This window comes from Sinohyriopsis cumingii, unplaced genomic scaffold (assembly GCF_028554795.1).
Source record: "Sinohyriopsis cumingii isolate HCF-2022 unplaced genomic scaffold, ASM2855479v2 utg000349l, whole genome shotgun sequence".
NCBI classification, from domain to species: domain Eukaryota; kingdom Metazoa; phylum Mollusca; class Bivalvia; order Unionida; family Unionidae; genus Sinohyriopsis; species Sinohyriopsis cumingii.
The window spans coordinates 1,483,708-1,511,316 of record NW_028315889.1 but is presented as its reverse complement, the minus strand read 5'-3'; the positions used below and the strand labels follow the sequence as shown (position 1 = coordinate 1,511,316).

Here is a 27,609-nt window from a genome sequence, read left to right as displayed (position 1 = left end):
GCAACTTTACTATACATATCAACCTAATGCACAATCCAACCTACTTTATTGTTTATACTAGCTTACCATCCAATGTATCAACTTTACTATACATTCCAGCACAATCCTACCAACTTTACCATAAATACCAGTTTGTGGTCCAATCCAACCCACTTTATGATACATACCAGCTTACTGTGCAAACCAACCCCTTTTACGATACATACCAGCTTACTGTGCAATACAACCCACTTTACGATACATACCAGCTTACTGTGCAAACCAACCCATTTTATGATACATACCAGCTTACTGTGCAATCCAACCCACTTTAAGATACATACCAGCTTACTGTGCAATCCAACCTTCCTTACTATATATACCAGCCAAATTTTCAATCCAGTCCACTTTACTCTATATACCAACTAACTGTGCATTCGAACACACTTTATTACATATACCAATATACTGCCTAGTTTACTATACATACCAGTCTACTACCTAATCCAGACAACTTTAATGTATATTCCAGCTCACTGCCATATCCAGACAACTTTAATGTATATTCCAGCTCACAGCCATATCCAGACACCTTTACCAGCTCACTACCCAATCAAGACAACTTTAATGCATATTCCAGCTCACTGCCCAATCCAGACAACTTTAATGTATATTCCAGCTCACTGCTCGATCCAGACAACTTTAACGTATATTCCAGCTCACTGCCCAATCCAGACAACTTTCCTGATTATATCAACTTACTGTCCAATCCAGCCCACCTCACAGTCAAGTGGTTATAGTTACATTTAACATACATATTTGCAGACAATGAACTCCCAGCTGATAGCAGAATCTATTCCTATTGTTTTTATTAAAAATACAATATTTCATGTATGAAAATAGTTACCTTTCTACCGTCTATTCTTAATAACCTGCTATCTATTCAAACCCTTTGCACAAACAGTGACATATATATATATATATATATATATATATATATATATATATATATATATATATATATATATGTGTGCGTGTGTGTGTGTGTCTGTGTCTGTGTCTGTGTGTAATGTGCTTATCTTGGTAAATAAAATGTGGTATAAACTTACTGACATATGGTTTATGGTGGACTAAGTGAAAGATACTTTTTTTAAATATGAAGATTCAGTAAGCTGTTTATACAATTTCAAGATGAGGTAATTTATGCAAATAATAAGTGTAAATGTATATCTTCTCACACTGTAAAGAAATAAAAATAAAAACAGGTCATCTCAGCATAAAGTCAACAATAATAATTATCATGGGTGTACCTTGATACTTGTACTGAGTACAGACAGGAGAACTGGTGAATGACATTTCTGACCACATCATTACAGCGTGCGACAAAGCAGGACAATTCCTGGAAAAGTGGGATCATCCGACCTATCTGGATCTGGGCCTCACCATCCTGTAATCCAGATTCTGGTTCTGTGTATAAATAGTATGAATGGGATTACATAGGCAATTTACTACTGTAACAACAGTATGAATGGTATAAAATAGGTATGTTACTGCAACATTATGAATGGTATAGAATAGGTATGTTACTGCAACATTATGAATGGTATAAAATTGTTACGTTTCTACAACAGTATGAATGGTCCAAAATAGGCATGTTACTACAACAGTATGAATGGTACGAAACAGGTATGCTACTACAACAGTATGAATGGTATTAAACAGGTATATTACTACAACAGTATGAATGGTATAAAACAGGTATGCTACTACAACATTATGGATGGTATAAAACAGGTATGTTACTACAACAGCATGAATGGTATAAACAGGTATGTTACTACAACATTATAGATGGTATAAAACAGGTATGTTACTACAACAGTATGAATGGTATTAAACAGGTATGCTACTACAACAGTATGAATGGCGTTAAACAGGTATGTTACTACAACATTATGGATGGTATAAAACAGGTATGTTACTACAACAGTATGAATGGTATTAAACAGGTATGTTACTACAACAGTATGAATGGCATTACACAACCAAATTACTATAGCATTATGAAAGGCATTACAGACACAATTTACTAAAATCTATGGATGACAAATAAATGAGCAAATAAAGAAGTGAATGAATGAATCAATCAACTATGCTCCAAGTACCTATTAAACTTCAGTAACTGTCAAGTGACCTTATAAAAAAGTTTCATGACCATTTCAAACTTAAGTCAAGCCCAAATAACTTGGTTGCCGCAGACACTGACAACAAAATATGAGTGGTGAATCAATTGTGTAAGGTAACATTTTATTTGTTGTTGTTGTAGGGTTTAATGCCATTTTTCAGCTCACGATAGGTTATAAATGGCAGCCAGTATTAATGGCGGAGGAAGAATCCGGAAAATCCCAGGAAAGAACCACCAACCCTCGAGAAGCTACTAGCAAGCTTTCTCACATACCCACATTAGCCGATTCCGAGACTCGAACCCATGCAGACAGAGGTGAGATGGCAGTGATCCGTAATGGACAGCGCTTTAGACCACTTGGCCACTCGGGGCGCCCGACATTTTAGCAAACGCATACAGAAGATCAACAATAAGAAGGCATGAAGTTATTTTAATAGCACATCTACACCAGTCTGACAGAATGGTCATTTTCCATCTATTTCAACCTCAGACCTGCAACTGATAAACCGCTTTTTGGAGTTTTCTAACCTATCTCTTTATATACAGCCTGGTCTCACATTCAGTGTGTATGTGTGTGTGTGTGTTTGTGTGTGTGAGAGAGATTTGAATTTGTAATGTACATTTAACAATTTTACAATGATATTACTACAATGTCTGCAGTGTGGTAGTTAATAGTAGGGAATGCCACAGACATGTTGCATCATATCCCACCCAGTCACATTATCCTGACACCAGGCTGACATGTCCTAACACTAACTTCTTAATGCTGAGCATCAAGTGAGGCAGCTGCTCTAACCACTGAAACAGTCAACTGATAAAGAAAATTTAAGTTCATTATCATCTGATGATAGGTTATATTTGATGAAGCTTGACTCATATTTGTGTTAATGGTATTCTGACTGACAGAAATTTTACTTGGAACTACTTTTTTCATATCAGTTTCTGTTAAAAGCAATTATAATCCATGGTAAAATGCCTGATGACATACATGTACACAGCACAAAAAAAGGGTGGGGCCAGTAAGTCAGTAAGTGCGGGCAGGGAAAAAGTTTGTTTCATATTGCACTACTTAATTTCTTCTGGACATAGATCATACAGTCATCATCTATTGAAACTACTATTAAGCAAACTTAGTTGTGACAAGAGCACCTACTGATGATATGTGTACTTTCTGTACAATAAACAGATTCTATTTTTTGAGTGTTGGTTCAATTTGAGCTTCATAAAAGAGTAAAATCTTCCCATTTGTAGCATTGTTTACCTATTACTCTATTAAACATATGTTGAATACATATCTATCAATGAAGCCTTGTATATGGACAGAAATTGCTAAGCCAGTGTGTTTGCCAGGGATATAAAATCTATTTGCCAGGGATATGAAATCTATTTGCCAGGGATATGAAATCTATTTGCCAGGGATATAAAATCTATTTGCCAGGGATATGAAATCTATTTGCCAGGGATATGAAATCTATCTCTAATTGCATTGATTGCTGATACATGTAATATGTGTTTTCATTACTTCTAATGGATCTGAATATGTATGTTCCTGTTTAATGTTAACCTTTCATAACAAATCTAGGATAGTCACAAACAAGGTCAGTGCTAATTCATTTGCCTTTAACTCTATTAAATGTCTGAAGATTTTAGTTCAGTAAATTGGACCATACGACCAAACTAGAAATGATACAAAAAAAGATAAGATTAATAACCAAATTAATTACATAAATTCATCTTTAAATACAAACAAGCAATGCTAAGCAGCATTTACTTGTATACTTCCGAATAAAGAACATTATCAAAATTTTATTTCTGAATTTTAGATGAATTCTAAAATGATGATAACTACTGCCCTCAGAACTAATATCATTTTCTGAATCAACGAACAAAAGATATGAATTAAGTACTGTAATCATAATGGCAGTGCTCAACAGTTTCATATTTTGCATTGGGTTAGATTTTTTTTAAAAAGCATTTTCCATGCTTTCTTCACCAGTTATACTGGTTATTTAAAAAAAGACATTGTATCTCTTGGATATTTTAAAAGAACTTTTAATTCCCTTTATGTTGGTGTATGATTGATGGGTGTAATTTGAGTTATAGGGTACACAACCTGGCCTTACTTCAGATGTGCAAATATTAAAAAAACATCTTGCTCTGCTCTGTCATTTTCACTTCCTAGGCTTCAGAGGTAAATTTTATTTAATAAAAGCTGATCACTAAGATAATGAAATAAAAGCTGATCACTAAGTTATATATTTGAGAATTCATTTATTCCACTTTCAGAAACTGGTACTGTCTAGTCTGGAAAAATTTGTTTTCCCTCCTTTAATAACTGCAGTAGATAGTGTATTGTAGACGAATTCCAATGAAATATCAGCCACATTACATGACATTCTCTCCACTGAGCATGTTGTAAATGCAAAGTTACCCTACACCTATCAGTCTCCCAGAAGTTCATAATATCTGTATAGTACCCCCATAAAAACCACATACCAGTAGGTATTATTATTGTATTACTGAAACACTAAGTCATAAGCATCAAAACAGCCCTTTTGAATAATTCTTGTGGATTTTTTTCTCACAGAACAGTATTCATTAGAAGCAAAGTTCAACACAAGGCCAGCCTTATGATTAAAAAGTGACCTATTCCCACACAAGCCCAGCCTTATAATTAGAAGTGAGCAATTCCCACACAAGCCTAGCCTTATGATCAGAAGTGGGCAATTCTCACACAAGCCCAGCCTTATGATTAGAAGTGAGCAGTTCCCACACAAGCCCAAACTTATAATTAAAAGTGAGCAATTCCCACACAAGCCTAGCCTTATGATCAGAAGTGGGTAATTAAAAGTGAGCAATTCCCACACAAGCCTAGCTTTATGATCAGAAGTGGGCAATTCTCACACAAGCCTAGCCTTATGATCAGAAGTGGGCAATTCTCACGCAAGCCCAGCCTTATGATTAGAAGTGAGCAGTTCCCACACAAGCCCAGCCTTATGGTTAGAAGCAAGTAATTTTAAAAATGCATATTGCATTTTTATCAACATAGCAACCATGTTATGCTGAAGGATAGAGACGAAACTTGCCACAATTATTCCTGAGATATCACTAATACATTTTAGAAGTGATTGAACAGATCAAGCTCATGGGGGTCAAAGGGTAAAATGTCTGGTTATTCCTCCAACACTATAATATGGAAGAAAGAAAATTTGCTTTGTCATCCATATTTTCATAACAAATGAATGAAAAGAAATATTTTCACTATGTGAATGCAGTTTCATTTAATACAGTTTTTAATGTAAATTGACTTCACCCCTTAGTTCTAAGACAGTCACTACTGATTTCCCTGTATTTAATGTCAATGCACACATAATACTGCCAATTAGCATTTTGTGTAAGCAAGAGCAAAATAAGTATAATTAGCTTATTTTCATGTAGTGCATTATCTCACCCAGAAAAAGGGCAGCATGTTGTAATTATGTGGGCACTGTACGGTATTGTACCCTTCATTAAAAACTACTCAGTTCTTGTTTTTCTTTACTGTAATGTAATGTGCCTATGTCAGTATGTGATGTACTAGATATGTAAGTATGTGTTGCACTGTCGTAAGTCAGAAAAGAACAAGTCCTTATCGATCAGAACAGACACACTATACATGTCTCATCATAATGTCACAAATCAGACAAAAACCAGGACCTTATCTGTCAAAAGAGATACACTACATGTCTTACTATACTGTTACAGGTCAGACAAAAGCCTGACCGTATCTTCAGAGCAGAGACACTATACATGTTTCACAATATTGTCACAGGTCAGACAAAAGCCAGGGAATTATCTATCAAAATAAACATTATACATGTCTCACCATACATCACAGATCAAACAAAACCCAATGCCTTATCTATCAAATTATACACATAATCAGTTCTTCAATATTACAAGCACATTTAAAATAAAAATAATATCTGAAAACCTACCTCCCTCTCCATAGTACAGAAGTGCTGGGAAGAACTTGGTGTCCGCCTCATGTTTCAAATGCTGCATCTCACTGCACAGTGATGCTAACACTGTGATGATCTTGTTGAAAATCTTATTGTCCGTTTTTATCAGTTGTAACAGTGTGGTCTGCTCATAGGGGGCAAGCTACAGGAAAAAATATATAAATTATAAGTATCCTAAACCTGTCTAACTAAATGTTTTTGAACTCAGTGCGTTGCCAGTATATGAAAATGGGATGCATGATATTTAGCCATAACTTGTACATAATTCTATAAATATCCCTCAGGTCAGGTGAAAGGAATCATCCTAATGGGTGACTAGGGTGAAAAGTCTCATTTTGTTGCAAAACTTTTTACTGTGAGATGGAAAAATGTGAGATTCATGTCACCCTGCATCCCCAACTATGGGATCAAAGTATTAATGAATCATAATCAACCGTCTTTTAGTTTATGAAATTGAAATATGACACTATAAAACAAAGGTACAGTTAAACAGTGCTTATCACATTGAAAAATCATTAACTATCTAATTAGTTTCTTGAACAGCTATAAAAGCTACACTAATCCCAGTAAATCCCAGCCCCAGGGCTCTGGTGAAGCCACAAGTATAGAATGAATGAGGAAATTCTTGTCTGAAATGAAAGAATACATGGCTGAGGATTTAAGAATGAAATATTCAAATGGCTATTTGAAATGATAAACACATTCAGATGTCATAAATATCAATGCATACATATTGTTTTTGCAAATCAACATTAAACAGATCAATTGCCAGATAGATTGCCTACACTATAGAAGGGTAACAAAATTTTATTTTCAGTCGTAAACTTTAAAGGGATACAAAAAAAAACTATTCCATACAAAATGTTACTCTATATCAGTAGCAACAACATTTACTGCTATTAATATGAAACAGGTAATACCTATAATGAAAGCTGTTGAATGACTTCTCATTACATCACTGACCGATGCTGCATGTGACACTATGGTGATGTTTTTGCAATGTGACATGTAAGTGTATCTCATAAGACATTTTAGGATAATGTTTTATTCTCAGACCAGATTGCGTTTTACATTCCACCAGATCTTTTTCCCCAGTAATATTCCCTTTTTCAACTGTAAAATGCTTAATTCAGAAGGAGTAGCAATAAGACTTCGAAGATGGGAACTGTTGCAGTCATAATGGAAATCAGACTGGTACCATTTCTTTTAGAACCAACTAGACATCTCAAGAATTCTTTCCAAGGAAATCCCATGTTGATATGAGCATACACTGAGAAGGAGTACCCGGTAACAACAACAAGATTTTCAAGATGGCTGTTATCACACACAATGGTAGACATGAATGAGTTTTAGATAGGTACCATTTTCATTTAGGTAAATGCAGACATCATTAAGAAATCTTATGGTGAAAACAGGATGTCAAACAAACTTTACATTCAGAAGAAATAGAAATTTTGTGTGTAATGTTTTATGGCAAGTAGTAAAAGAAAAGTAGCAATAACAAGCTTGTGCCAATGGGCCAATGGACAGCATGCAACCACAAATCCTTCTTGTCAATAACCAGTAAAGATAATAATGGTATGATAGTTTTCTTGTTTTTCAGTTGCTCACATTACAAGCTCACTTCCTTTGTAAACAAAAAGTATTTTTTGTAAAAGCTGCACATTATTTTGACAGTGGTAGTCTCCTAGGAGGAATTTACAACTGCAAATGTCATTGACGAAGAAGAGAACAATTTTCAATTCAGAAAAAAAAGTGAAAGTAATCTAAAATTGGTTAAAATGAGGGAGACTTCTACGATCACTGCTGAGAAATCTAATGTTAAAAAGATTCCACAAAAAAAATCACAGAATCACAGACGATAATCTGAATTACAAGATTTTGCACAGCTCTGTACTGTGATTATTTATCTGTACTGTGATTATTTATATCATTTTAAACAAAGTTTAATCAAGATTTATTTTAACATACAAGACATGTAAAGAAATATTTCAAACATTTTTTTACACCGTTGTTACTTCATATGCAATTATTTCTTAATTCATTAACCCCTCTTCTTTAGATCTCTGCCAAAAAGTCTGAAATCCAGAAGCAAATTCTGATTCTAACAATGGGCAAATTTTTGGTGTAAAAAAATCAGGTCTAAAAAATTATGTCTTTCCCTCTTTCCAGATAAATTCCTGTATTCCAAGTGAGGAGTCTTTCAGGATTGTCAAAAAATCTGATTTGCCTGAAAAAACACTTATTGTCCTGATGAAATGAGGAAATTTATTGTCAAACTGTTGGAAGACTTATAATATTTATCCCCTGGAATGCTCCATACTATCAAACACTACAAACTTTGTATGAAGTGAAGCATGCAACCGATGAGTGGGAAAATGATTGTCTGGGTTACTATAATTAGTCCACACTGGGATTTAACATCTATGTCTACCTGTTGTAGGACAAAATACCATTTATGTGCATTACAGAAACCACACAGAATCAGTCTAGTCGGAAATGGAACTGTTTCAGCAGTAATTGCAGTGATGCATGGCTGAATAAGGGGATTATGGTATACGCAATGAGCTGTTAACTGATTACTTTATTGTTGTAATCTAGGGAGTTTAAGACCAAATACAGGATGTTCTTTGAATTCTTATAAGTAATAAAGGGATCAAAGGTGGTCTATGGTGGCTTTTGAATCTTTGACTAAAAATTGGCTATCCTTTGGTGGAGGTGAGATTAAAAGGAAAAACTGCGTAAAGGTTATTTCTCCAGAAACAACTTGAATATCTTGATTTTTTAAAAATAGTCTCATTTAACTGCTATTGCATTGTTCAACTTCAAGACGTTTGAAGTTAAAGTCAAATTTAGATGAATAACAACAGAGCTGTAACCTTGCTCACGCTTGCACTAGTGTAATGCATCATGGTTCAACATATTAAGTGGCACTTATAAGCAACATCAAGGGTGACAAAAGAGAAACTGCAATAACACAGCACATTCTGATTAAAATTTAAGCCATATGTATTATATGTTTTTGACAAGTTCGTGAAGAGCAGCAATGTTACTTTGAAGTCAGATTTACTGCATAGATAAAAAATGCAAACCATGATCATTTCAGTTATCAGAATAGTTTTCAAAAGTGATTCATTTTAGGAAGTAATTAGCTATCAACAGTATCAGTGAAGCCCAACAAAAATAAACTTCAGAACTGGCTGATGGAATTTTAATTTGTGAAACATGCCAGTAAAAATAAAAAAAAATGTGTGGGAGAGGCAATGAATTATTTGCACATAATGCAAACAACATACATGTACTGACATAACTCAACTTGGTTCTGACCATGACTGGGCTGAGAGAATCCGGCACAGAAGTTTAAACACAAGGGCAATCCGGTTTCTAGTTTCTAATAAGTGTAGTGATGAACGCTAATAACACATGCATTACCTTCAAAGCCCCTACTGAATTGATATCTGAATTGTAGCAATTGCAACTTTGTGTGCCAAATAATATCAAATAAGGGGAAATTTTGGGCAAATGGAAATGGAGTACAGGCATGTGGAACTCCAAGTCAGGGCTTGTGATTTTTTTAAGCCACCAGTCCTAGACATGTGTCAAAAACAAATTCTGTGAGCACTGTCATAACTAATTCACAGTTTGCAGTAACTGATGCAATGTCAACGGCCATGGTTTTATGTTTTACTCATATTTATTGATGCAATATTTCAATATTTCATGTTGTACTAGCCAAGCAGATACAGCCTCACATGAAATAAAGCTGAATAGTGTCAATGATCAAGTAATAGTGTCAATGGTCAAGTAACAATGTCAATGATCAAGTAACAATGTCAATGATCAAGTAACATTGGCAATGATCAAGTAACAATGTCAATGATCAAGTAATAGTGTCAATGATCAAGTAAGAGTGTCAATGATCAAGTAACAATGTCAATGATCAAGTAAGAGTTTCAATGATCAAGTAACAATGTCAATGATCAAGTAAGAGTGTCAATGATCAAGAAAGAGTGTCAATGATCAAGTAAAAGTGTCAATGATCAAGTAAGAGTGTCAATGATCAAGTAACAGGGCAGATGTTGATACAACTGTGACAGCATTGACCTCAAGTAACAATGTCAATGATCAAGTAAGAGTGTCAATGATCAAGAAAGAGTGTCAATGATCAAGTAAAAGTGTCAATGATCAAGTAAGAGTGTCAATGATCAAGTAACAGGGCAGATGTTGATACAACTGTGACAGCATTGACCTCATACAGAATGTAAATGTGAATAAAACATAGCTTTCACGGAAGAGGTGTTGTTTGTCCCAAAAAAGAGGTTATTTAATGATTGTGCTTCAAACAAAGTCTGATTTTCAAGCTGGAAAGGTCTGCATTTTCACTTGGCATGCTTATGGTGAATATAACCCAAACAGCTGTGGTAAATGGTAAGGTTTACTGTTCCATTTGGTTTTATTACAAACTGATATATGCCCAGTAGTTTTACTCTCTTACACTTATAAGTTAATGTGTCTGAAAGAAATAATCTTTCAGTTTAGTGAACTTTAATGAAATAGACTCTTCCAAGTTAAACTGCTTGCAGTAACCCCACCCAAACCCTGTTTGAATTTGAAGCTAAGCTCGTGCAACAACATACATTTACCACTTAGTGTTTTATCAAAACAGAATGTGATATACAATCAATTAAGTAATTCAAGAGTGAAATTAACCAAACAACCTATTTAACTATTGAGGTGCATTAAAAACTACAATTTTAATTTAAAAAATGAAAATTTTGATGCTCACGAATGTAGAGAAGTGCACTAAATGGGACAGAGATATGGATACAGTGGTGCCTGAGGGGCATACCTTTTGATGGGAAAGATTTCTCTCTTCCAAGAATACTGAGGTACATTACACTTTTGGAAGTTTTGACACCAGATTAAACAAACTATACATATTGCTTCCAGTACATAAAATATGCAAGGAAAGGAAAAGTATCAAACTTGTTGATCAAAAGGAAGTTAAATATAGCAATTAACAATGTTTTAACTTCATTAACATCTAAGACAATTAGCAGAAAAAACTTTCAAAAAACAAAATGGATCCAATTAGCCAAGTGATACCAAATAAGCAGGACTCAAAATTGATGCTGATCCAATCCCCCCCCCCACCATTATTCACTTTTGCCAACAGATTTTAAATAAAAAATAACTGTCACTAATCTGTTGCAACTGTGAAAATTACTGCCAGCCACCATCATAACAGTTAAAAGTGGTTGTGAGACACAATTCACTTTAATATTTAATTTATCTGTTAATTCAAAACCTAAAAACATCTTGCACTAGACAAGGTCCAATAAATGCTCATGGTGCAAACTGCTCATCCACCCATCAAGAAAATTAGTATGATTATTTCCAAAAACTAGTTTCCAGAATTATATTGACAACATCTTTTAATATGTATATTGTTGTTAATAAACATTTAATGCATTCTGTGGTGACAACTGTATACATGTGGAAAGGTGTACATCAAAATGACACAAATTAGATAATGACAAAAGAGACAGAGAGGGATCACAATAATTGCAAATGTGATCAAGAGAAAGACAAAGAAAGTACCTGAAATGCTGGGAGAAAGAAGAAAAAAATTAAATCAGAATGAAAGAGTTCACTGTAACCAGCTACATTATTAATACAAAGATGATGCTCCCTAACTTGCCCGACATCAAGGTTTTTAATCCAACTGATGTCATCATGTTGTTCAACCAAGAAACAGATGACCTGAGACTTGGTCTTGTGGAATCAATCAAATAAACATATCACAGAATGGATCATCTTTGCTTCATAATGATTCATTTTGAAGCAATACATGAAGTGGTTTAGAAAATATGAGCAATTAGAAATTTTTTACAAGACATACATTTTCAACAACTGTGATCTAGATCACAAGTTTAATGGAACAAGCATGAATATATCTTATAATTATTGATCTCAAGTTTGAATAGAATTCATCAAGGGGTTTAGAAAAAAATAAGCAAATCAAAAAAACTTTGACATAAACATTAATACAAGTTTCAGTTGCATACACAAATTGGTTAAGGTCACAGGTGTCATGCAATTATTTTTGCTACATATGCAAAATAGATGAGAATCTATCAATGAATTTAGGAAATACTGATATATGAAAATGATTGTAACTCTAACCAAAACCTTAACACAAATTTTCTATGACCAAGACCTTGATCTCAACAAAAAAGGGCAAGCAAACATGTTGCAGAATGACTTGTCAACATCCCATCAACATTTTGTACCAGCTATGAAGAGGATCTAATGGGTTTAGGAAATAAAAGTAAATGAAAACTTTTAACAAAAACCCATAACTGTTCAAGACAATGATGATTCAATCTCACATTTAAGTTATTGACAATATTGATCAAGTGGCACCATTTATTGTTAAAATGTTGTTGCTCTGTGTGTGTGTGTGTGTGTGTGTGTGTGTGTGTGTGTGTGTGTGTGTGTTGTGAACAGCAATTTTCCTAATCTATCTATGCCTTGGTGTATCAGTTAGATATTTCAGTGTTACAGGTCTGTGAATTTCATTGCATGTGGTGGCAAGCCACTGCATCCAATCAATCAAGTTGTTGAAATCTGAAAGCTGTTCCTACATGATCAAGATAAGGGGATCACACAAATGGAATGGACTCATATATAATCAATTTTCCACTTCTGGTCAGTGTTTGAACAAATTATCCTTTCCCTCAAATACACAAGTAATGGGTTCTCTCTTGCATACAGTCATACTTTCGATTGTTAAACTTACAAAATATTTTTTTGAAATCAACTCAATCTATTTTTGGCCAAAGTACAATGTACAACTATTACGAAAAATTGGTTCACTGGCATTACAGACTGAAAGAGGCAACTCGTGAGATCCAACAGATGTCGCCAGTACAAAGCACTGAAATATCTAACTGATCTATCAAGGTGTAGATAGGGTTAACATATTGAAACCTTGGCTAGCAAAGATGGTAAACAGCAGGATATAGGATTTTCTTTATGTTGAGGTAATTATTACCTGAAGTGCAATTGTATCAAGAGTCATGTCCCAGGAGTCCCCCACAGAGTCTCCTAAAGCATCTTCAATCTCTTTCAGCTGGGTGGCATAGTCCTCCAAAAAATTTCCAAACTTCTTCAGCTGCAGCTCTGCAACTATCTCTGTGAAAGAAACACAAGCACTTTACAAAGAAACATCTTTCAATACAAGAAAGTCTTATTTTACATAAATTTATGCAAGCTATTTTAAAAAAGATCAAGATTCAAATATCTGCAATAAACTCGAATGAATATATATATATATATATATATATATATATATATATATATATATATATATATATATATACACAGAGGTCTAGGAAATGCTTAATCATTCACATTTTGACACAAATTTTTCATCTTGGGCACTGAAAATCACTTATGCAAAAGTGCTTCATATACACAAAATAGCTGGGTGGCAAATTCAAAGACTTGCCAGTCTTGCTTCAACTACCTGCTGAGAAAATGTGCTGATCAATGATAAATTTAGATGTGCCACTATTTACAATGACAGAACTGTGGCTGAAAGACCCCCAGATGTACATGTTGTCATTAAAACAGTACATCAAAACAACATAACACAATAGCTGGGCGGCAAATTCAAAGACTTCGATCAGCCATTGAGTGGTGGGAAAATGTGCTGATATTTACAATAACTGGAGTGTGAGGGTCCTGGCAGGTCATCACTGGCATGTCATTTCTGAGACTGAGACAGGAAAGAAAATGACCTTCTTATGCCATTGTCATTAATAAAATATGAGCCAAATGTATGACAACTGGATGAAGGAAGACTGAACTGAATGTGTGTATCTTGGTCATGGTCAATATTTTTTTTAAACATAAACCCAGCAAGCATTTTAAGTTAAATTCACAAGATCACTGATGGGTGACCACTGACGGCATTAATTATGCATACTAAGTGTCACAGTGAACAGACCCTCAACCACACTAAGCATACAAGAAATATAAAAATTCTGTCGTTTGGCTGGGTTTTTACAGTTTCCGATTGCTCTCCGACACTATTCCATGCCAAGTTCATCCCAACAGAGTTGGACACAAGACGTTTTTTTGAATTCCTATTTTTAGCCAATGTTTGTTATTTTTTGGTGTTTTTGGGATTGGAAGAAAGCTTGTTTTTCGGAATTTGGTACAGAACTTTAGTAAAACATGTATCACCTTTCCTTAAGTATTCCTATATAAACATCCTGCGCAAATGCCAGAGCAATTCAACAATAGAAAATTCAAAGGTCAACTGATTTTTATTAAAAGACCTAAATCATCAAGTTTTGGGGATTGTGTTCAAATTTTTAAATACAGGAGAAAATATGTTTATATAATTTTAAAGAAACTATTTAACTATGACAATAAAGATGACGAAAGCAAAGAGAAATTCAGAGGACTCATTTAACCTCGAAAATGTAAAACACAAATTCGAGTCGTGAAAAGTGCAATGTATATAAGTAAACGACAGCAATGTTATAGATATCTGCATCTGACTGACGCACTATTGTTTGTTTAATTGTAATTATTTAGATAACAACATCATGATAGCCTCAACAAACTCTGAGAGCCGTCGTCAAATTTATCAAATTCCCATCCTGGACTGTCGGTCGCCATTTTGAAACCACCCTTATCATGTGATTTTCAGTATCCGGTTTGACCTAAAACCAAAATGATATCGCCAGCAGTCACAGACACGATATTCCAGCTGTTTTTGGAACACTATCACTGAGACGGTCATTTCTGAAAAGCAGAAAACTTGAAAATTTCATCTGTTGAAAGGGGCAAAAATTAGCATTTCATTCTTAATATTTGTTACTTTTCAGTCAGTTCATCCATCTGTGTATCATTAAACAGTATAAGAATACATTTCTTCTAAGTTAAACACAATGTGTACATCGTTTGCATAATTATAATTCGTATTTACAAACATCTAAATAATATTTTTTAGAGTTGTCATGTATCATGCGCCTTCATTCAATAAACTAAAATGATGAAACAACACGTGAAAAATTAACGAAATATAAAAACATAAATCAACAAAATTAAATAATAATATTTGTTAAAATATCACCATTCTTTGTTAAATACATCTGCAAAAAAAAAAACGTCATTCTATTATTATACTATTACTGCCATGTTTGTGACGTTTTGAAATAAGGTAAATTGGATTTAATACAAAGACTACATTTACATTTGTCGATTTTAAAATGTACCATTTAACAGTTGACGGTGTTTTGCGGACAGCATACTCAGTAATCTCTACACACTTAGGGAAAAAGGAATTTGTTACATGCTTGAATTTAGACATGCTATTGGAGGAACTTTATGTTGCGTCTTCTTGTGTGACATCCGGAGGGAGTCACGCACTGGTTGGCAGGTATATCCAATAGATAGTAGAACACCACAACTTCTGTCTCTGTCTCTCTTTGTGTCCCTCTCGGTCTGTCTGTCTGTCTCTGTCTCTCTCTCTCACTCTCTCTCTCTTTCTATATATATATATATATATATATATACACCTGAATGCGTAAGATGGATTCTATAATTTCCTGGTGCAACACCATCGCCATATATATATGTATATAAGTTTGTATGTGTGTGTGTGTGTGTGTGTGTGTGTGTGTGTGTGTGCGTGTGTATGAACGTTTCGTCCCCCATCATTTGCCGTCACAGCATGCCTCTTATAATACATCATCGCACTATAAAAATACTGTCTGGCAAACAAAGGATGCTCGAAAGACTTTAAATATGTCAAACTAACTATCTACTTATCGTCAGTGGAACATGCGAAGAGGATAAAGATTTATGAGTGCATACATTCCGTAATATTTCGGTCACTGACTATTCCTTAGCATCAGTCAAATTTCTCAAGTACGTTGACAAATTTAGGACACACGGTACTAATTATACGGAAGAACTGTGAACCAGTCTAGAAATAATAGAGTATTTACGGGTTTGGTGGTCCATAATTGGTTAATAATGAAAATTAAAATTTTAGTAAAAATATCTTTTGAGAGCTTATCCTATATGTAATTTTAAAGAAATATAGACAAATTTCTACTGATGCAATTTTAGCATTCTTACAGGCTTGGCTCAGGAGTACTCAATAATGAAAGTAGCACCTGATTCATTTGGTGCAGAATCAATAACACGTGTTTCATGCACATGTATGTAAAAAAAAATGCCGCGGGTCATATGGTGTTCTCCACACATAAGCTTGCACCAAGGTTAGATGTGCATGGAGAATTATAGGTCTTATCATCAGCACCCAGAAATTTTAAGTTATTGAATTCTGAATATGATGGTGTTTCCATATGTTTACTATTGGAGTTGAATTAGTACCGTGTGTCCTTTAGTGCAGATCAACTTGGCCCACTCTATTCAGTAAGCCATCGCTTTTTACGACCACACTAAAATTCTCTGGTACCATATGAAATCGGAAGGATCCGCATAAAAATGCAATGACGTCAATGAGTGGAAGGTGGAATGACAAAGTAAACCCTTTACATAGACCAGTAGTAGTGAATGGGGGCACCCTACGGACAATGGGAATTAGCATTAAAAACACCCCTGGGGCACTCTACGGACAATGGAAATTTAACATGGAGAAAAATCGTGGGGCACTTTACGGACAAGGGGATTTAACATGGCAATAAATCGTGGGTCACTCTACGGACAAGGGGAATTTAACATGGCAATAAATCGTGGGTCACTCTACGGACAAGGGGAATTTAACATGGGATTTTTTTTCTTTAAATTTTTTTAAAAAAAGGGGTAGGCAATGGAAAGGCTATCTCTTTTCGAGAAATATGGCTGGCCCTGAAAAGGGCCTTTGGGTTTTCTTCTTCTTCTAATTTCTTCTTTTTCTCCACCAAGTTCTTATTTTATCTCCTACACTCTTCTTCCCTTTCTTTTTTTCTTCTCCTCCTCTTCTTTCTTCCTCTTCTCATTTTCTTCTTCTTTTTCAATTTTTTCGTTCCATTTTGTGACGATCGTCGATAAATACCTATGTATCTATAATCAGCTGAAATTCCTATGAAATCCCACTATCTATTTATAGCTCCAACTTGTGGGTTTTTCCTTTGGAAAATCCCACTGTCTTTTTATAGCCTCAGCTTGAGTGACGTTCCTGTTTATGAATTCTAGTATATATGTATAGCTACAAAATGTGGAAATCCCCAAGTCGATATTTATAGTCTCGAAATTTCCAGCGTCAGTGACGTCACTGTACTGAACACTAGGGATAAATATCAACAGTGTTGCAAGTGGCTGACCTGAATACGCGCTACTGTAGGTAGGTAGGTAGAGTGTATCTGATAGGGATAAAGTGAGTTTTATACGGACAAACAGAGACCAATAGACACACACAACGTACGCGCGCAGACACACACACACACACAAACACACAAACACACACACAACGTACGCGCGCCGACATACTCACACACACACACACACACACACACACACACACACACATACTCACACACACACACACACACACACACACACAGAAACACACAACGTACGCGCGCAGACATACTCACACACACACACACACACATATACACACACACTATAAAATAGATAAATTAGTAACTACTTACAATATCAACTTCTGTGACGATCGTGGATAAATACCTATGTATCTATAATCAGCTGAAATTCCTATGAAATCCCACTATCTATTTATAGCTCCAACTTGTGGGTTTTTCCTTTGGAAAATCCCACTGTCTTTTTATAGCCTCAGCTTGAGTGACGTTCCTGTTTATGAATTCTAGTATATATGTATAGCTACAAAATGTGGAAATTCCCAAGTCGATATTTATAGTCTCGAAATTTCCAGCGTCAGTGACGTCACTGTACTGAACACTAGGGATAAATATCAACAGTGTTGCAAGTGGCTGACCTGAATACGCGCTACTGTAGGTAGGTAGGTAGAGTGTATCTGATAGGGATAAAGTGAGTTTTATACGGACAAACAGAGACCAATAGACACACACAACGTACGCGCGCAGACACACACACACACACACACACACAAACACACAAACACACACACAACGTACGCGCGCCGACATACTCACACACACACACACACACACACACACACACACACACACACACACACACACACACACATACTCACACACACACACACACACACACACACAGAAACACACAACGTACGCGCGCAGACATACTCACACACACACACACATAAACACACACTATAAAATAGATAAAATTAGTAACTACTTACAATATCAACTTCTGTGACGATCGTGGATAAATACCTATGTATATATAATCAGCTGAAATTCCTATGAAATCCCACTATCTATTTATAGCTCCAACTTGTGGGTTTTTCCTTTGGAAAATCCCACTGTCTTTTTATAGCCTCAGCTTGAGTGACGTTCCTGTTTATGAATTCTAGTATATATGTATAGCTACAAAATGTGGAAATCCCCAAGTCGATATTTATAGTCTCGAAATTTCCAGCGTCAGTGACGTCACTGTACTGAACACTAGGGATAAATATCAACAGTGTTGCAAGTGGCTGACCTGAATGCACGCTACTGCAGGTAGGTAGGTAGAGTGTATCTGATAGGGATAAAGTGAGTTTTATACGGACAAACAGAGACCAATACACACACCCACACAACGTACGCGCGCAGACATACGCACACACACACACACACACGCACACACACATACACACATACACATACAGAGGGAAGAGGAAAAAACAAACCCCAAATATACTATCAACACAGAAGGGAGATGATACAAACCCCAAATAAACTATCCACACAAACGTACGCGAACGCATACAAACCCCAAATATACTATCAACACAGAAGGGAGATGATACAAACCCCAAATAAACTATCCACACAAACGTACGCGAACGCATACAAACTCCAAATATACTATCAACACAGAGTGAAGAAGTAAAAGCTTTTTGAAAGCACCTAAGCCCTCACCTGCAATGACCAACTCTGCCAAACACCTACACCCCACCCACCCCCACTCCCAACACTACAAAACCCATTTAACCCGTTATTTTATGGCATCAGCGTGTGATTTAGGAAACATCACACAAAATAATGGAGGAATAGACTGACTATTGTTTACCGACTTGCATGCCTAAAGAGCGTGCGTGAAGGAAAACATCCTTCCATTTCAATTCTAACTAAAACATGATCCAGAGGGATAGAGATAGGTGAAAGGGCACAATTTCATAAAGTGTGAGTAGAAAACAAAACACGCCATCCTTATTATACAATGTCAAGACCAAGAGACACTTACGTGTTCTTTCTGGTCTATTCTCTTTTAGAAGGTAGTATGAAATTTCACATCAGGGCCAACGCATCGGCTCACATTGTCAATTTTTCCATTTCCATGTCTTTACTGGCACAAGTTCTTCATCATCTTCAATTTCTTCTTCTTCTGAATCCCTCTTCTCTGTTTCGTCTTGTTTTTGTTTATTCTCTTTTCTCGTAGGGCACTCTGAATTCCAGTGTCCTTTCTCCTGACAACGATATTAGGTATCTTGACTTTTGTCTCTCTTTCTTAGACGAAGCAGGTATTCTGGAGACAAATACCCATTTACCTTTGCAGATATAGCAAACTTCATTAGCACTTACACACTTTCGTATGACTCTTATCAAATCAACGACCAAAAGAGTAAGTTTTGTTGCCACTTTCGCATGTGAATTATGTTTTCGTATGACTTTTAGCAAATATTTGACCAGCAGGTCGATCTGTGCTGACTCTTCCATCTTTGATCGTTTGAGAGCGAAATGAATACTCTGACGCTAAGACACTCTCCTTATATACAGAGACCTGCTGCGTATGAAACCTAGTCAAATGTAATTTTGCAATAAGATGAAACGATTTCATTGAGGAAGTAAAAGGCAATGATGTACCGTATCGCCTCACACAAAACCTGAAGTGTTAGTTCAAATCCGTGTCAGCGATTTCGAAGACGACATAACTGGGCTTTAATCAATGCTCTCCATTTCTGCCACAAAACCACGAGTCCTGATTCACGCCAAAAGAAATTTCGTTCGGTCCATAAAAAATAGTATCACATCCGAGAAACGCAAAAACGAACTTCCAGAAAACTGAGAACGACGGCTTACACCTACAACGTGAAATGTATGAGTTCAAGTAGTGCGTAAAACTTAGTCAAATTAAATTTTTATAGTCAAGACGAAACGATCTCTTTTCGAAGAAGAAAGCAGACACCAAGCGACAATGGCGATCCGTGTCACACAACACTTTTCAAAATGTATATGATCAGAGGTTTGTTCTAGCGATCTGCACGGTTAAATTAAATGTTGATGTATTTTGCAATAAGACGGACAATGGTCGCCCATGGAACCATTGTTCGTGCATTAGTTTAAATTTTTAAAATATTTTTTTTATATAAATCGCCTATAGGATAGACCCAGTAAAGCATGGCCATTCTCGTCACTGTGTGAATAGCTGCTCAAGTCAATTCGAAGTGAACGCGGTAAGAAAATAAGTATAGCCAATGAAATGGCTTACAACGGGTGATGCATTGTTTTGTTCTAGGACTGTGTGGCATAATAATCCCTATGTTCTTGCGTTGTTACCATTACAGTGCAGACAGACTGAAATGTGAACTTACAAGCCCTCTTTGTGTGTGTTGTACCATTTCTTCTTACCACATCAAAATACTGAGCGTCACAGTATTGGTTCGCGTTTTCAAGCTGACCATTTTTTTTTATATCTCACTTAAACATTTTAACATAAACACTCACACTCACATCGGTAAAGTCAGAACAGATGTGTTACAGTATTGAGGGGCATGTTATCTTTTTTTTTCAAACTAATAAATTTGGGGTTTGTATGAAGTAAAGAACCGAAAGTACAGTGAAACTCAAGGATGATGACCCAATCTGTCTGTCTATTGATGCGTGTATTTACTTAAGAAGAAATATGACCTCTAAAACACAAAGAGATACGGCGAGCATGATTAGAATGAACATAACGATGTTTTCCTTCACGCCCGTGTAATTTAGAGCTTCAATCCTCTTTGAAGACAAACTTGGTCTCCTTTTGTAGGGCTTGAAATAATAAAAAACCTGAAAAAATCTTAAGCACTTTGCTATAGATAATTTCATCAACAGACTAAACAACATAAATACCCTTACAACACTAGAAAGCCTTAAATCTTCTATCAAAAAGAAATGCATAAAAAAATTAAAGATTAACGATAACTAACCAATGAAACCGAATTTAACAAAGGCAGTGACATGTGAAGAAATGGCTCTCACTTTGGAAAGGTAGGCGAACGTACTCTGTCATGCACCATCAACTTGAAAAAAAAATTATAAACAGAGAGAAACCTGAATTCAAAATTCAGTTTTTTTTCTTCTTCAAAATTGTTTCGTTTCTTTTTTCTTTTTTTTTTTTTGGAACAAATCTAAGCACTAATATAGAGTGGAAAAGGGAAAATGCACATACAAGCTTTGATATTTCTGAAAAAAATGAGGGGATATTCCTAACGTTCATAATCACCTATATATGCTTGGACTTGTCTGTGACTTATCCACAAAACAAGATGTACATATTTCTGGTCAAGTTGCAAGTGTGTGCGTGTTTTTGAAAATGGTAAAAATTGGATATACAATTTTCTCGTGACACTTATAAAGTGAAGAGTCTGTGCAAGTGTCAAAAGCCAAAGTCATATAAGTTTTGTATTTTGTACGGCTTGTAAAGATTTCCACTTTAGAAAATGTGAAGTATCACAAGTTATTATCACAAACAGAAGTGGAACATAGGGGCTTGCAAGAAAGAAAATAACCCAGACAGTTGGTGTCATCAAGAGTGCTAGAGACGGTACCCGAACTTGCTTGCTTGCTTACTTGAATTAAAGTGATTTTCGCTCTAATGGAGCATATATCACTGGTTTAATAACGCACCGCGTGATTTTTAATTACTCCTGGGGAAGGAAAGAGAGCCTCATCCCCAGGCTTTTATGTACTCACAGACTACTTTTAAATTTAGCCACTCAGGTGTAGGACTAACTAGTCCTTAACAACCTGACTGAAAGGCTTTAAACATGAGTGGGAATAGTCTCACCACACACTCATTTTTCTGTCCGAGCGTGGTAAAGGAGGAAAAAAGGTGCTCAAAAAGACAGCCATGGGTGTTAAGTACTCAACAGAACGCTAGCCCGTACTTATTTCAAATCAAGTCCCGTTTTTGCTAATAGACAGTAAAAAGTACCAATAATGTGTTAACCACTTGTGCAATTAGTTCAAATCTAACGAGTCTGTTAAATTTCCTACTTCCTAACATATCTATCTAATATTAGTACTTAGTGTAGTGTACATAAAAATAGCCATACTGATCTTATTTAAATTATTATGTCTAAGAGACATATGCCAGTTTGGTCACTGTTAGGTTTAAAAAGTTAAGTTTGTTGCGGTGTTCCAATGGGTCAAGTTTGTTTCGAGAATAGTTTAGTCAAGGAGGGATACCAAGCCAAATATGGTTCCCTAGTTAATAAAAAGCAATCTTTTGGAGCCCTAAAAAAGGCTGTTTTTTTCTGTTAGAAGGTAACACGTCTCTCTTTTGCTTTCACGTTCTTTCTCGCACTCCTAGTCTCATGATTCTTGATATCAGGAAATGCGTAGCCATGATGGGCGGCAATGTAAGCAGCGGCTTCTACCAGTTGACTGAGGGGGTATCCAGCGTAGGTTTGTTTGTAGAATTGGGGAAGAACTCTGACCCTAATCTCCATTGAGAAGGTCTTGGTTTAAAGGTGTCTAGAGATTTGTAGGCAACGTATTGTATGACTCTAATAAACTACCCTGCTTTGTTGACGTCATACAATGCTTGATCTAGTCCCATTTCGGTGTACATCTCAACGAGTGTCAGCGTCCCCCTCCTCCTCCTCAACCGCCTCAATTTCCTCTTCTGGTTCTGATACTAATTCTTTAGTTGAGGTAGATAGTTTCAAGTCCGCTGCTATGGTGTCTGTCGCTGTTATTGTTGTTGTGGTTGTTCTTTCAGCTGAGATTGCCTGCAGTGTCGGAGTGAGAAAAGAACGTTGTTGTTGTTGTAGTGTTTAACGCCATTTTTCAGCACGCGATAGGCTATACATGGCGGCCAGTATTAATGGTGGAGGAAGAACCCGGGAAAAACAAGGAAAGAACCACCGACCCACGAGAAGCTACTGGCAAACTGGTGGAGTGCTAACTGGCTAGGTCTGCATTTCTTGCTCCCGCTATTTTTTTTTTTTTTTGAACTTGAAACTATGGCGGTCGCTTAGGTTATAAGATGGCGACCTTATCCTGTGAGAAAGCCTGTCGTCAGAGGAGGTCGCCATCTTATAACCTAAGCGACCGCCATAGCTTCAAGTTCAAAAAAAAAAATAAAATTCAGGGCTACCCCATGCTCTCGAAAAGAAATAACATTCCATTGCCTATGATATGTTAGTCAGTTAGAAGAAAAAATACAGAAGTGAGTCTATCAGCACATGATTTCTTTATCTTGGTTAGAAAGTGCGACTCTAAGTCCTTCGTTTCCGTCGCTTATCAAAATTTAAAAAAATAGTAATGTTCTGTAAAAAAGTGAGTGAGTGTTTCTTTTAGGTTTGTGCCTTTTTTTTTGTTGGTGATAATATGGATAATGTAAGTTCGGTTACAACGAAATTAAAAGAATTAGGCCCAGAACTCGGTGTGGAGGGAAGAAATATACACAACAGTAGCGGGAGCAAGAAATGCAGACCTAGCCAGTTAGCACTCCACCCACCTCGAGAACACAAATAACATCTAGTCAACATCCGACTATACCTAACAAACAACCTGCCCCGGAAAGAGTGGTGGCAAAACAAAGGGCCAATTATGTTAGACAAACGGTATGGCAAACTCAAATGTAATCATCAGAGGCACTACGTTCTTTTCTGGGGCCCCGAGTGGCCGAGTGGTCTAAAGCGCTCTCCGTTACGGATCACTGTCATCTCACCTTTGTCTGCGTGGGTTCGAGTCTCGGATTCGGCTAATGTGGGTATGTGAGAAAGCTTGCCAGTAGCTTCTCGTGGGTCGGTGGTTCTTTCCTTGTTTTTCCCGGGTTCTTCCTCCACCATTAATACTGGCCGCCATGTATAGCCTATCGCGTGCTGAAAAATGGCGTTAAACACTACAACAACAACAACGTTCTTTTCTCACTCCGACACTGCAGGCAATCTCAGCTGAAAGAACAACCACAACAACAATAACAGCGACAGACACCATAGCAGCGGACTTGAAACTATCTACCTCAACTAAAGAATTAGTATCAGAACCAGAAGAGGAAATTGAGGCGGTTGAGGAGGAGGAGGGGGACGCTGACACTCGTTGAGATGTACACCGAAATGGGACTAGATCAAGCATTGTATGACGTCAACAAAGCAGGGTAGTTTATTAGAGTCATACAATACGTTGCCTACAAATCTCTAGACACCTTTAAACCAAGACCTTCTCAATGGGGATTAGGGTCAGAGTTCTTCCCCAATTCTACAAACAAACCTACGCTGGATACCCCCTCAGTCAACTGGTAGAAGCCGCTGCTTACATTGCCGCCCATCATGGCTACGCATTTCCTGATATCAAGAATCATGAGACTAGGAGTGCGAGAAAGAACGTGAAAGCAAAAGAGAGACGTGTTACCTTCTAACAGAAAAAAACAGCCTTTTTTAGGGCTCCAAAAGATTGCTTTTTATTAACTAGGGAACCATATTTGGCTTGGTATCCCTCCTTGACTAAACTATTCTCGAAACAAACTTGACCCATTGGAACACCGCAACAAACTTAACTTTTTAAACCTAACAGTGACCAAACTGGCATATGTCTCTTAGACATAATAATTTAAATAAGATCAGTATGGCTATTTTTATGTACACTACACTAAGTACTAATATTAGATAGATATGTTAGGAAGTAGGAAATTTAACAGACTCGTTAGATTTGAACTAATTGCACAAGTGGTTAACACATTATTGGTACTTTTTACTGTCTATTAGCAAAAACGGGACTTGATTTGAAATAAGTACGGGCTAGCGTTCTGTTGAGTACTTAACACCCATGGCTGTCTTTTTGAGCACCTTTTTTCCTCCTTTACCACGCTCGGACAGAAAAATGAGTGTGTGGTGAGACTATTCCCACTCATGTTTAAAGCCTTTCAGTCAGGTTGTTAAGGACTAGTTAGTCCTACACCTGAGTGGCTAAATTTAAAAGTAGTCTGTGAGTACATAAAAGCCTGGGGATGAGGCTCTCTTTCCTTCCCCAGGAGTAATTAAAAATCACGCGGTGCGTTATTAAACCAGTGATATATGCTCCATTAGAGCGAAAATCACTTTAATTCAAGTAAGCAAGCAAGCAAGTTCGGGTACCGTCTCTAGCACTCTTGATGACACCAACTGTCTGGGTTATTTTCTTTCTTGCAAGCCCCTATGTTCCACTTCTGTTTGTGATAATAACTTGTGATACTTCACATTTTCTAAAGTGGAAATCTTTACAAGCCGTACAAAATACAAAACTTATATGACTTTGGCTTTTGACACTTGCACAGACTCTTCACTTTATAAGTGTCACGAGAAAATTGTATATCCAATTTTTACCATTTTCAAAAACACGCACACACTTGCAACTTGACCAGAAATATGTACATCTTGTTTTGTGGATAAGTCACAGACAAGTCCAAGCATATATAGGTGATTATGAACGTTAGGAATATCCCCTCATTTTTTTCAGAAATATCAAAGCTTGTATGTGCATTTTCCCTTTTCCACTCTATATTAGTGCTTAGATTTGTTCCAAAAAAAAAAAAGAAAAAAGAAACGAAACAATTTTGAAGAAGAAAAAAAACTGAATTTTGAATTCAGGTTTCTCTCTGTTTATAATTTTTTTTTCAAGTTGATGGTGCATGACAGAGTACGTTCGCCTACCTTTCCAAAGTGAGAGCCATTTCTTCACATGTCACTGCCTTTGTTAAATTCGGTTTCATTGGTTAGTTATCGTTAATCTTTAATTTTTTTATGCATTTCTTTTTGATAGAAGATTTAAGGCTTTCTAGTGTTGTAAGGGTATTTATGTTGTTTAGTCTGTTGATGAAATTATCTATAGCAAAGTGCTTAAGATTTTTTCAGGTTTTTTATTATTTCAAGCCCTACAAAAGGAGACCAAGTTTGTCTTCAAAGAGGATTGAAGCTCTAAATTACACGGGCGTGAAGGAAAACATCGTTATGTTCATTCTAATCATGCTCGCCGTATCTCTTTGTGTTTTAGAGGTCATATTTCTTCTTAAGTAAATACACGCATCAATAGACAGACAGATTGGGTCATCATCCTTGAGTTTCACTGTACTTTCGGTTCTTTACTTCATACAAACCCCAAATTTATTAGTTTGAAAAAAAAAGATAACATGCCCCTCAATACTGTAACACATCTGTTCTGACTTTACCGATGTGAGTGTGAGTGTTTATGTTAAAATGTTTAAGTGAGATATAAAAAAAAATGGTCAGCTTGAAAACGCGAACCAATACTGTGACGCTCAGTATTTTGATGTGGTAAGAAGAAATGGTACAACACACACAAAGAGGGCTTGTAAGTTCACATTTCAGTCTGTCTGCACTGTAATGGTAACAACGCAAGAACATAGGGATTATTATGCCACACAGTCCTAGAACAAAACAATGCATCACCCGTTGTAAGCCATTTCATTGGCTATACTTATTTTCTTACCGCGTTCACTTCGAATTGACTTGAGCAGCTATTCACACAGTGACGAGAATGGCCATGCTTTACTGGGTCTATCCTATAGGCGATTTATATAAAAAAAATATTTTAAAAATTTAAACTAATGCACGAACAATGGTTCCATGGGCGACCATTGTCCGTCTTATTGCAAAATACATCAACATTTAATTTAACCGTGCAGATCGCTAGAACAAACCTCTGATCATATACATTTTGAAAAGTGTTGTGTGACACGGATCGCCATTGTCGCTTGGTGTCTGCTTTCTTCTTCGAAAAGAGATCGTTTCGTCTTGACTATAAAAATTTAATTTGACTAAGTTTTACGCACTACTTGAACTCATACATTTCACGTTGTAGGTGTAAGCCGTCGTTCTCAGTTTTCTGGAAGTTCGTTTTTGCGTTTCTCGGATGTGATACTATTTTTTATGGACCGAACGAAATTTCTTTTGGCGTGAATCAGGACTCGTGGTTTTGTGGCAGAAATGGAGAGCATTGATTAAAGCCCAGTTATGTCGTCTTCGAAATCGCTGACACGGATTTGAACTAACACTTCAGGTTTTGTGTGAGGCGATACGGTACATCATTGCCT

At 36.3% G+C, this 27,609-nt stretch overlaps 1 protein-coding gene across 2 annotated transcripts in view; it reads right to left on the bottom strand.

The window, feature by feature from the left end:
- Positions 1–14,884, bottom strand: part of LOC149774315 (WASH complex subunit 4-like) — a 121,980-nt gene extending 107,096 nt beyond the window's left edge. For both annotated transcript variants that reach the window (XM_089945460.1, XM_089945461.1), the window contains exons 1-4: positions 14,805–14,884; positions 13,223–13,362; positions 6,142–6,307; positions 1,290–1,446 (exon numbers count right to left, since the gene is read on the bottom strand). In XM_089945460.1, coding sequence (XP_089801586.1) covers positions 1,290–1,446; positions 6,142–6,307; positions 13,223–13,362; positions 14,805–14,859 — 518 coding nt within the window. In that variant the 5' untranslated portion in view covers positions 14,860–14,884. The remainder of the gene's footprint in view (positions 1–1,289; positions 1,447–6,141; positions 6,308–13,222; positions 13,363–14,804) is intronic.
- Positions 14,885–27,609: the final 12,725 nt, after the last annotated feature.